Genomic DNA, 12,272 nt, shown 5'->3' on the forward strand with positions numbered 1-12,272 from the left:
TCTTTCCCAATACCATTCTCAGCTGCCTACTACTTGATGTACATTTACTACGGGGAAGGAGCTTGGTGCTTGTGGTCCTGGCAGAGCTGTGACAGGACCATACTTGGTACCAAATCACCACGGCCCATCCCAACCCAGTGACCTGGTGACTCCTTTCCAACCACTCTTCTGTGGATCCTGAAGTGCTAAGGGAGGCGGTGGTGGTGGGAGAGAAAGGAGGAAGGGGATAAGGAGAGACACGTGGCCAGAGTTTTGGAGGAGACTTTAGTGTTAACAATGTGTTCAAATGATTGCAGTTACCAACAATGGCCAACAGAGCAAATGACTCAAAATGAGCAGGGAATGGGTGCGCCCAACAGGGTGGAGTGGGACAGATGTCAAAAGGACAAGAGTGGGCGGATGGGACGGCAGAGCCCCAGCAGAGGACAGCCAGATCATCGTCAGCTGACTTACCGAAAGAGCTCGCACCCTGCCCTACTGCTCACACCAGCTCCTGGCAGGTTTACCAGGAAGTAGCTAAGAAAACATGTGCAAAACAGAACTCCCCTTTCTCTTCCCCCAAGTGGCTCCTCCTATGTCGGTCTCCACGGCATCTCTACCTACCCAGCAAAACAACCCTGAGTAGTGTGTGAACCCTTCTTGTTCAAAGCACGTTCCCTGTCAAATGCACGTCAAGCAGTGTCCTAAAACCAGAGAGGGAACAGAATCCCCGGGATTCTTCTGCAGGAAGGTCCCCTGGGAAGATCGCCAGGGACCGTGGGAGGAAAGTCCCCCGTTTCCGCGCAGCCTCAGCGGCCTCTGCGCGCGGACGCGTCCTGCGTTTCCCGGGCGACGGGGCGGGCGGCGCGGTGAGATGACGTCAGGGGGCGGGCGGGGGGGAGAACCGGGGCGGTGCGGACGGCAGGGCTCGTTTGCGGCTGCGCGCGCTGCTCTTCGTCTGGGACTTCGGGCTCGGTCCCGGGGACGAGCGGTGAGCGCCTGCCGTGTGAGCTGGGCGGTGCGAGGACTCGCGAGCCGGAGGGCCTGGCGAGTTCCGAAGGTCCAGCCCGCCTTAGCCCGGGAGCGCGGGGGCGGCACGTGCAAAGGTCCGGGGGCAAACGTGTGTCCCGCGCGGGATTGCTGGGCGCAGAGGCTGCAAGGGCCGGCGGCCGGGCGGGTAACAGCGCGAGACGTTTTGAGGAGTTACGACATGGTCCCCTGAGGTCAGGTCACCTAAAGGGAGAATGATCGGATCCGCATGTTAGGGCCATCTCTGAAATTGTCTGCAAGCGGCTATTGCCACAATAATGGTATGGACATTCCATGCGGGGAACTGCTCCAAGTGCCCCCGTGAATGGCAACAGCCTGCAGACTAGATACAGGACTAGCCTTACTAATGTCATCACCCCCGAGAGGTGAAGTGACTTTGCCAAATTCGCCGGACGCGTAAGCTCTGGAGTTGGGATCTGACACCAGGCGTCTGGCTTCAGATCCTCGTATGTAGCAGCTGAACCGTCATGCAGTACTGTTGGTGACCTCAGGTGGCATCTTGCTGCTTAGAATCCTGGCATTTGGGGTGGGATGTGCCTGATGAGAGCGTTAAGACCTTGGACAATTTACTCCCACTCTGACAAGCTGCGGTTTCCTCACGTGGAAAGTGAGAGTACCGATTATACTGGGGTTGCCAGCACCATGGAGATCAACTATTCAATCTCTGTTAGCAACGTGTGAGATTAACACACCCACCCACACGCCATGTTTGCTCAATAATTGGAGGTTACTATGATAGATGTAATAGGAGCGACGAGAAACGAAAGGGTTCGGTTGGCATTAAAGAGGTGCAATGGGGGGTGGGGGGAAGGAAGTCTTGGAAACTAATTGGATTATGGGGCACAAGGGAGAGGGGAATTCCAGGATGACACTTGGGTTTATAGATCAACTAACCCTTGGGCCACTGGCAGCAAAGAACTGGCCCTGCAGGGGGACAGGTAGAGCCGGGGGCTGAGGGTGAGTTCCATGCCGAACATTCAGAATTTGAGGACTTCTGGAACATTAGAGGAGAGGGGTGTCCAGGAAGCTGCCAATGAGCACATGGGGCTGGAGGTGTGGAGTTGGGGGCCCTTGGTGAATTAAGTCAATGTAAACGGATGAGGTGATGCAGGGCGAGAGTGGCTGAGGCCCAGTCTGCAAGGAGACAGAAGAGGAGCTGCAGAGGGAGAAGTGTGGTGTTCTGGACCAACCAAGGGATGGGGCCACCTGCAGGGAAGTCCAGAAAGATACAAAGTTCCCTTGGACTTTGTAGCTTGCATTTGGGGGCACTTGGTCTCTGCCAAGAGCTGCCTTACTTTTTTTTTTTTTAATTTAACCTATTTATTGAGCTATAACTCACTGTACAATTAACCCATCTAAAGTGTACAGATCAGTGGTTTTCCCTATCCTGTATTCACAGAGTTGTGCAACCAACCCCACTGTTTAATTCCAGGACATGTTCATCAGTCCAAAAGAAACCTTGGACACATTCGTTGTCACAATCCTTATCCTCCCACCTCCCCAGCTCCTGGCAGCTGCTAACCTACTTTCTGTCTCTCTCTTTTTACCCTATCTGATCATTTCACTTAAATGGGATGATGCAGTCTGTTATCTTTCAAGTCTCACTTCTTTCACTCAGCATCATGTTTTCAAGGTTCGTCTACATTGTAGCATATGCCAGTACTGCCTTCCTTTTTGTGGCAAATAATATTTCATTGTATGGAGAGACTACATTTTATTGATGAACATATGGGTTGTTTCTACTTTGGGGTTATTATAAATGATGCTATGAATATTCTTACACAGATTTCTGTGTGGATATTTATTTTCATTTCTCTTGGCTATATTCCTAGAAGCGGAATTGCCGGGTCATGTGGTAACAGTATACTTAAGCTTTTGAAAGATTACCAAATTTTCCAAAGTCACTGCACCATTTTACATTACCATCAGCAATGTATAAGGGTTCCAGTTTCTCCACATCCTCATCAATACTTGTTATTATCTATCTTTTTGATCCATGGCCATCCTAGGGTATGCAAAGTGCTATCTTATTTTGGTTTTGATGTGCATTTCCCTGATGGCTAATGCTGTTGAGGGTCTTTTCATGAACTTGTCGGCCATTCGTATATCTTTGGAGAAATGTCTATTTGAGCCTTTTAAATTGGGTTATTTGGCTTTATTATTAAGTTTTAAGATTCTTCATGTAGCCTGGGTACAAGTCCCTTATCAATGTATGATTTTCAGATCTCTTCCCCCATTCTCTGGGTTATCATTCCACTTTTTTTTTTGCGGTATGCGGGCCTCTCACTGTTGTGGCCTCTCCTGTTGCGGAGCACAGGCTCCGGACATGCAGGCTCAGCGGCCATGACTCACGGGCCCAGCCGCTCCGCGGCACGTGGGATCTTCCCGGACCGGGGCACGAACCCGTGTCCCCTGCATGGGCAGGCGGACTCTCAGCCACTGCACCACCAGGGAAGCCCTATCATTCCACTTAAAAAAAAAAATTTTATTGGAGTATAGTTGATTTGCAACGTTGTGTTAGCTTCAGGGGTACAGCAAAGTGAATCAGTTATATATATAGCCACTCTTTTTTTTTTTTTTTTTAAAGATTTTTTTCCCATATAGGTCATTACAGAGTATTGAGTAGAGTTCCCTGTGCTATACAGCAGGTTCTTATTAGTTACCTATTTTATATATAATAGTGTGTATGTGTCAGTCCCAAACTTCCAGTTTATCCCTCCCTTCCCCTTACCCCCAGTAACCATAAGTTTGTTTTCTACATCCGTGGCTCTACTTCTGTTTTGTAAATAAGTTCATTTGTACCCTTTTTTTTTTAGATTCCACATATAAGCGATATCATATATTTGTCTTTCTGTGTCTGACTTACTTCACTCAGTATGACAATCTCTAGGTCCTTCCACGTTGCTGCAAATGGCATTATTTTGTTCTTTTTATGGCTGAGTAATATTCCATTGTATATATGTACCACATCTTCTTTATCCATTCTTCTGTTGATGGACATTTAGGTTGCTTTCATGTCCTGGCTATTGTAAATAGTGCTGCAATGAACATTGGGGTGCGTGTATCTTTTTGAATTATGGTTTTCTCTGGGTATATGCCCAGGAGTGGGATTCCTGGATCATATGGCAACTCTATGTTTAGGTTTTTTTTTTTCTTTTTTGCGGTACACAGGCCTCTCACTGTTGTGGCCTCTCCCGTTGCGGAGCAACAGGCTCCGGACGCACAGGCCCAGCATCCGTGGCTCACGGGCCCAGCCGCTCTGCGGCATGGGGGATCTTCCCGGACCGGGGCACGAACCCGCGTCCCCTGCATTGGCAGGCGGACTCTCAACCACTGCGCCACCAGGGAAGCCCTATATTTAGTTTTTTAAGGAAACTCCGTACTGTTTTCCATAGTGGCTGTGATAGTGACCAGAGTTCTTGGCCTTCCCCAACCAATAGAAATTGATCAGAGGCCAGACCAGAAATTCAAACAAGGCTTTATTGGGACCCCTGCTGCAGCAGCGGGGAGCAAACAACAGTTTCCCTTGCTGGCTCGCTCCCTGAGGGGGTGCAAGCTGCTTCCTTAAATGGGGTGAGGGTAGGGGTGTGTACAGGGGTTGAGCCGGAGGGGTGGCTTAGGAGGTTTGCCCACCCCTTAGGTGGGGTTGAGTGCAGGGGGCATGCTCGGGACCCTGCTTTTGCTCTCACCACCCTGCTTTTGCTCCCGGCTCTTCAGAAGTGGCATTTGAGTTTTTTGGTCTTTTGTATATTTTGTCCAGAATTTGCCCCAACTGCCCATGCACGCAGTTATTTTTAGTCCCATATAGTTTCTTTGTCTTTTGTTGCACAAGGAGAGGTGTGTCCATGTGCAAGCACTGCAGCAAAGGGTCCCAGGTCCCAGGCCTGTCTCAGCTGTACCAGTTTACATTCCTACGCACAGCGTAGGAGGGGTCCCTTTTCTCCACACCCTCTCCAGCATTTACTGTTTGTAGATTTTTTGATGACGGCCATTCTGACGGCTGTGAGGTGGTACCTCACTGTAGTTTTGACTTGCCACTTTCTTGATGGTGTCCTTTGCAGCAAAACATTTTCATTTTGATGAAGTCCAATATGTATATTTTATCTTACGTTGCTTGTGCTTTTGGTATCATCTTTAAGAAGGCTTTGCCTATCTTGAAATTATAAAGATTTACTCTTATATATACTTGTAAGTTTATAGTTGTAGCTTTTACATTTAGATCTGTGATCCATTCTGAGTTAATTTTTGTGTATGTGTGTGGAAAGAGTTCAGCTTCATTCCTTTGCATGTGGTTATTCAGCTGCCCCAGCACCATTTGAGAAAAGACTGTTTTTCTCCGTTGAATTGTCTTGGCACCCTTCTCAAAAAGCAATTGACCCTACATGTTAAGGTTTATTGCTGGACTCTCAATCCTGTTCCGTTGATAAATATGTCTTTCTTTATGCCAGTACCACAGTGTCTTCATTATCGTCACTTTGTAGCAACTTTTGAAATCAAGAAGTGTGAACCTTCCACCTTTGGTTTTCAAGGTGTTTTTGTCTATTCTGAGCTCCTTACACTTCCATATGAATTTTAGGGTCAGCTTTTTAATTCTTGCAAAAAAAGCCAGCTGGAATTTTGACTGGGATGACACTGCATCTGTAGTTGAGTTGGGGAATATCGGTACTTTAACAATATTAAGTCTTCTGATCCGTGAACAAGGGGTACAAGACTTCCGCCACCAGGGCGGTCTTATTTTGGTCTTAGATTTCTTTCAGAAATGTTTTATAGTTTTCAGAGTACAAGTTTTGCACTTGTTTTGTTGAATTTATTTCCAAGTATTTTATCATATTTAATGCTGTTGTTGATGGAATTGTTTTCTTAATTTCATTTTTTTTTTTTGTGGTACGCGGGCCTCTCACTGTTGTGGCCTCTCCCGTTGCGGAGCACAGGCTCTGGACGCGCAGGCTCAGCGGCCATGGCGCACGGGCCCAGCCGCTCCGCGGCATGTGGGATCTTCCCGGACCGGGGCACGAACCTGTGTCCCCTGCATCGGCAGGCGGACTCTCAACCACTGCGCCACCAGGGAAGCCCTCTTAATTTCATTTTTGAGTTGTTCATTGCTAGTATATAGAAACCAGTTGACTTTTGCTTACTGACCTTGTACCCTGCAAACTGGCTGAACTGATTTATTAATTCTAATCGTTTTTTGGAATTTCTATATACAAAGTCATGTCATCTGCAGATAGAGATAGGTTTCTAATCTGGGTGCCTTTACTTTCATTTCTTGCCTAATTACATCGACTAGCATGTCCAGTATAGTGTTGACTAGAAGAGTTAGTGGACATCCTTGTCTCGTTCCTGATCTTAAGGGAAAGGCATTCAATCTTTCATATTTAAGTACAATGATAGCTATGGGGTTTTCGTAGATGCCTTTTGTCAGGTTAAATAGCTTTTATCAAACTATTTCTAGTTTATTGAGTTTTTATCATGAAAGGGTGTTCAATTTTGTCAAATGCTTTTTCTGCAACTGTTGATATGACCATGTGTTTTTTGTCCTCTATTCTGTTGATATGGTTTATTACGTGAATTGATTTTCAAATGTTCAATCAGCCTTACATTCCTAGTATAAATTTCACTTGGTCGTGGTATATAATCTTTTTTGTATGTTGCTGGATTTAGTTTGCAAGATTTATTGAGGACTTTTGCTATATTCATAAGGGGTGTTGGTCTGTAGTTTTCTTGTGATGTCTTTGGTTTTGGTTTCAAGGGAATACTGGCTTAATGGAACACTTTACAGACATGTTCCTTCCTCTTTTTCTGTGGGGGGAAATGAGGGGAAGAGTTTGTAGATTACTGGTTTTCTTCTTTAAATGTTTGGTAGAATTCACACCCGAAAGCCTCTGGCTTTTCTTTGTGTGTCGTTTATTGATTCCTAATTCAATCTCTTTACTTGTTATAGGTCTATTCACATTTTCTATTTCTTCATGAGTCAGTTTTGGTAGATTGTGTCTTTGGAGGAATTTGTCCATTTTATGGAGTGTATCGGATTTGTTGGCATACAGTGGTTCATAGGATTCCCTTAGAATCCTTTTTATTTCTTTAAGGCCAGTAGTAATAGTCCCTCCTTCGTTCCTGAAGTTAGTAATTTGTGTTTTCCCTCTTTTTTAACTGGGTCAATCAAGCTAAAAGTTTGTCAATTTTGTCAGTCTTTTCAAAGAACCAACTTCTGTTTTTGTTGATTTTCGTTTCTCTTTTATATTCCATAATTTTGGCTCTAATCTTTTATCTTCGTCCTTTCTGTTTGCTCTAGGCTTAGTCTGTGATTTTTTCCCAGCATCTTAAAGTGGTGCCTGAAGAGCTTGCCTTGGGGTCAGACTCTGGGTTCAGGTCCCTTCTCTACCACTTCTCAGCGGTGGGAGTTCCCAAAAGACAGCAAGCCTCTCTGAGCTGGGGTTCTTGCCTCTTTCAAGAAGGCCAGTAGTACTCGGCTCACAGTTTGGGGAGTGAAATAAGCTGCAGTCTGTCGAGGCATCATCCCTGACGCACAAGTGGGCAGTCAGATGTGCCCCTTCCCATCTTTTCCTCTGTCACACACACCGAAAACAGAGGTGTTTCACCAGTAAAGAGACCACTTTCCCATTGTGTATCAGCAACCTTGACCATCATACTCAGACTCCGACATCCTAGACTATTCTAATGTTTAACTAGAAGGACTTAAAGGTTCCCTTGGGCCTTAGAGAGTTGAACTGGGGGTTCACGCCCAGGACTCTGCTCTCCTGGTGGCCCTCTAGGTCTGTGTTCACAAGCCTCTCGGTCCCTGGCTTCACTGGCCCAGGCACTGTGGAAGAGGAGCCAGTCTGCTCAGAAAATTCCAGATCGAAACTTTGGTCAAGAGAGCTGGGTTGCTCTGTTAGTAGAAGCCAGACATCCCCCGTCCAGGCTCTGGGCGGGCATCCCCCGTCCAGGCGGGCTCAAGGGGACCCTAAGGGTGTGGCCAGAGTGCACTGGCCAGAGCTGGCTCCTGGGCCGCCGGTCTGGATGACCCGGCGGGGGCGAGGTGTCTTCAGGCCAGGCTTCAGCACACAGAGCCCTGGACCTTGGTGCTTCACAGCGCCGGCCCTGGGCTGCCCTTTGCCCCCGTCCAATGCTTCATCACCTTGGTTCAGGAATAGAAACGCAGAGCACTCACCTCCTCTCCGGGAGGATGGCCGTCAGCTCTGTGGCCCCCGCCGGCTGTCCCTTCACAGTCAGAGCTCGTTTGCCCGTCACATCCTGCTGCACACATGCCATTGTCGGTGATGGTGTGAGTAGCACACGAGCTGACTTGGTTCATGTGTCTGTGCAGGTGGCGGGAGCGATGGCGTCCCTTGGGGAAGGGAGCGATGACTCCGTGCTGCCAGACCTGCCCCGGGGGCCCCTGCATGCGGCCCGCGCCCGCGCCTCCTTCCCCTGGAAGGAACTGGCGCTGTTCTGGGAAGGGCCGGACATGCTGCGCTTCAAGGTGAGGCTGGGCTGGGCGGCGCCGGGGGACCCTTGCGGGCGGGCAGGGTCTGCTGGGTGGCTGGGTCCTCGGCAGAAAGGTGGGGCGGGCCCTCGGGGAATCATAGGGAGCTGGGAATGAATGAACACAGACAGGTGGAGCTTCCTAAGCCTGGGGCCCTCGCTCTCCCCTGGGAAGGACTCCCATCTCTGTCCCTGCATGTCTGGGTTACACTGCACGTCTGAGGCCATGAGACGTGGCCACGAGAAATCCACATACGCCAGAGCATAGCAACATTCCATACTTTACCTCCAAATCAGCCATTGCGCGCCCCCTGCGTTTCCAGAAAAACATTTTCTCGGCTCTGGAGAGCGACCCCCTCTTCGCCCATCCCCCCGGCAGTCTCTCGCTGGAGAAATACCGGGAGCTGAACTTCCTGCGCTGCAAGCGGGTCTTCGAATACGACTTCCTCCGCGTGGAGGACCTGCTGGGGAGCCCGCTGAGGGTCCTGGCGCTGATCCAGTGCCTGGGCATGTACGACTGGTCCCTGGCCACCAAGTTCTTCCTGCACACGCTGGTGAGTCGGCCCCGGGAGAGGACAGGAGAGGGATCCCCACTCTCACCCTGCGCCCCGGGGCCACGACGGCTCTCTGTCCACGTGGACCTAAAACACACTCAGCCTGTGAGAGGGAGACAGGTGCCTTTGTGGGTTCGTGGTTGTCAGCGTTTGCCTGCTTCTAAAGTTTTGGGAGATCTGTGCGTTGCGGAAATATTCATTTAAAGAGATTTCTAGAAAATAAGGTAGGAAACAAAAGCAGAGATGAGAATGTGTGGGCAGATCTTGTGACTTTTAGTGAGAAGGCCAATGTTTTTTCAGCCATTTATGCAAATATTTATGCGTTAGGTCCTTGGATAAAGTGCAGGGCTGTGAAGTTACAGCCCCATAGGAACAGGAGCTTTGGAACTCTTGCTTTATACCAAAAAAGAAAGAAAGAAAGAAAGGGAGGGAGAGAGCGAGGGCGAGAGAGAGAGAGAGAGAGAGAGAGAGAGAGAGAGAGAGAGAGAGAGAGAGAAAGAAAGGGGGGATGTGTGGAGAGAAACTAGGTCAAAGGTGAAGCCTGTGTTTCTGCCTCAAATACATGGGTAGAGCTGAACTTGAGAAGGCGGCTTCATCCACGTGCTATGTGAAGGAAAGGTGGACTCACTCTGCCCTTCCTGCACCCTCATCCAACCCCCATCTCCTTGCTGTTCATGGACTCTCACACTTCTGTGTAACTCACGTAAACTGCTTGGGACAAGGACCCAGGTCTCGCCACTCCACGAGCTCAAGGCTGTGTCTCAGGGGACCCTGGACCTTGGGCGCCAGTGCCCTTACCTCTGGGAACCTGATGACCTCGCTGTGGGATGCTGTGGTGCTGAGGGACCACGGTAGGGTGGGTGTGAAGTCCCAGGGCGGCGGCACTCATTAGCTTCCACCTTTTTACGTCATGGTGTTGTATTTTCAGACCTTTGGATCAGCAATCTACAACTCTGGTTCTGAAAGGCATTTCAAGTATCTTCCAAAGATCTTCAATATGGAGGTCAGTTGAGGGTCGTGGTAAGTCGTGAGCTCACGTCCCGTTCCCTGTTCCCCTTAGAGGTTTGTGGAAGGGGCAGCTTGCAGCAGGGGGTAGGGATGCTCCTCTTATCTCATGATGTTTTTAGGCTTTTCACCAAATAGCTAAGGCTGTTGTTTACCAAACTGGGGTCTGCCAGATCCCCAGCATTATAGGAATTTAGGTTTTCATTATCGAGGTAAAGCCTTCCGTTCTCTTCTGCTGCCCGGGAGCCGTTCTTGCCGCCATGCTGACTTAGCGAGGCCGCCGTCAGCTCATCCAACCTGCTGTTCTCACAGGCGGGAGCTGCGTCCGGCGTCTGGCACGGCAGGATGGCTCAGTAAGGTCACTGGCTGTTAGATAGGAAATGGAGATTCGGGGCTTTGATGGGTGGTTTAGGCCGTAACGGAAGGGTGTTGGCAGGGCCCCTCCACGAAAGGGACCCTCGCCTTACATCATTTTCTGTTTCCACATTAGATTTTTGGATGTTTTGCTCTGACTGAAGTGAGTCACGGGAGTAATACCAAGGCCATGCGGACGACCGCACACTACGACCCCACCACTGAGGTAGGTGATACCCGCCCATCTGCCTCTGGGCTTCGAGCACATGAAACGTGGTGTTGTCATGTAATGAGACCGGGAAACCCATCTTTTTACGTAATGCACACTGAGATCTGTCACACAGAGCACTGGAGCTTAGGAGAGAAAGGCTGTGAGAGGTGAAACCCAGTCCCACCCGGAAGTCTGTCCTGGTTTGGATCTGGGTGGCATTTGAATGTAGGGAAGGCACGAGCTACCATTTGGTAAAATTTATTTCTTTGTTCACCAGGTTTGGTGTTTGATTTGTAAACCGTTCACTCTGCTCCTGCTTTGTAGAGCAAACAGTAGAGAAGATTCCCTGTGACCCCCCGTCCCTCTCTAGCTGTCTGTCTGCATCCCCCTGCCTGTGGCCAGGCTCTTTTGGGCAGTGGCCTGGCCCCTCCGGTCCTGGAACTCCTCCTGCATTCGTGGATTCTCGTGGCACATGTCCGGGGGACCCTGGCGGTCCTTGCTGTCAGAGGGCGCGTGCTCTAGAGGAGGCGAGCCTGTGAACAGACGGGGTCGTGGTGTGTGGGGTGGACGGCAGTGAGGGAGGTGGAGAGGACGGGGCGTGTGGGGGATCTGTGACCTCTGCAGCTCGCATCCTGCGGCCCCTCTCCCATCACTGGCGTCGGGCCCCTTTGCCCCCATGTCTCCCAGAGGCCCGCATCCTTCCTCCACTTCCTCACGGTTCTGGTATCCTGGGACCCTTTGGCCTTCACCCGCCCAGTTGGTCGTGTGGGTCGGCAGAGTCCTGTGCAGCAGAGTGAAGCCGTGTCCCGTGCGTCTGCTCAGCACGCGGCCAGTCATTCACGGGACAGCGCCGGCTGAGTGTGGGCTGTGTGCCTGCCGTGCTGCAGGCTGAGGGCTCGAGAGGATGAACCCGAGGAGCCCCCGGCAGAGCAGGGACAGTGGAGCAGTGGAGGGGGGTCACAGTGGGCGCCCCGCAGGCTGCCGGGCGGTGCCTGGGAGCAGAGCCGAGGGTCAGCCACGCTCTCGGGGCTGAGAGCAGGCCGCGTGGCCTCTTGGGTTCTTACCCGTCATTTAAGCCATGACATACCTTTGTCTGCACCCACGTCTTTCTGGCTCTCGGCCTTCTCTTTCCTTGGCTCCCGTGCCCCTGGGCTCTCGGTGTAGGGGGGGGGGCTTCTAACTCTGGCACAGAGAGGTCAGTGCCTCTGTGGCCTGGTGGCCTGGGTGGAACACAGACAGGCAGTTGTTTCTGACCCCGTTCCTCTTGGCGTTTGTCCTTAAGTGCAGATCCGTCAAGATTCGGATCCCGAGCCTCCCAGGGGCTGCGGGTTGTGTTGGTCTAGACAACGGGTATTTGTTGAGCACCTACTGTGTGCTAGAAGCTGCGGTGAGGGCCTGGACTCAGCCGTGAGCAGGCCGGTGGGACTCTTATGCTGGAGAGGAGATGCCGACGGTCACCGGCGTGGAGAAGCTGGATGTGCCAGGGCTGTGGAGACGCGGTGGGGGGGGGGGGGGGGGCCTGGGGAAGCAGAGGCCAGCGTGATGTTGCAGCAGCCTGAGGCGTGCTGTGTGTTCTCCCGGGGAAGTTGTCCCTGGATCCTGGGACCCTGGCAGTGGCGGGGGGGACGCGGGCC

The 12,272-nt window shown here is 50.8% G+C and overlaps 1 protein-coding gene across 1 annotated transcript in view; it reads left to right on the forward strand.

Annotated features, from left to right (window-relative positions):
* Nucleotides 1–8,368: 8,368 nt before the first annotated feature.
* ACOX3 (acyl-CoA oxidase 3, pristanoyl) overlaps nucleotides 8,369–12,272 on the forward strand; it is a 43,727-nt gene continuing 39,823 nt past the window's right edge. Inside the window, 4 exon segments of the mRNA XM_007456864.1 lie at nucleotides 8,369–8,512; nucleotides 8,838–9,068; nucleotides 9,997–10,071; nucleotides 10,564–10,653. Coding sequence (XP_007456926.1) covers nucleotides 8,369–8,512; nucleotides 8,838–9,068; nucleotides 9,997–10,071; nucleotides 10,564–10,653 — 540 coding nt within the window.

This window comes from Lipotes vexillifer, unplaced genomic scaffold (assembly GCF_000442215.2).
Source record: "Lipotes vexillifer unplaced genomic scaffold, Lipotes_vexillifer_v1.1 scaffold63, whole genome shotgun sequence".
Taxonomy (NCBI): domain Eukaryota; kingdom Metazoa; phylum Chordata; class Mammalia; order Artiodactyla; family Lipotidae; genus Lipotes; species Lipotes vexillifer.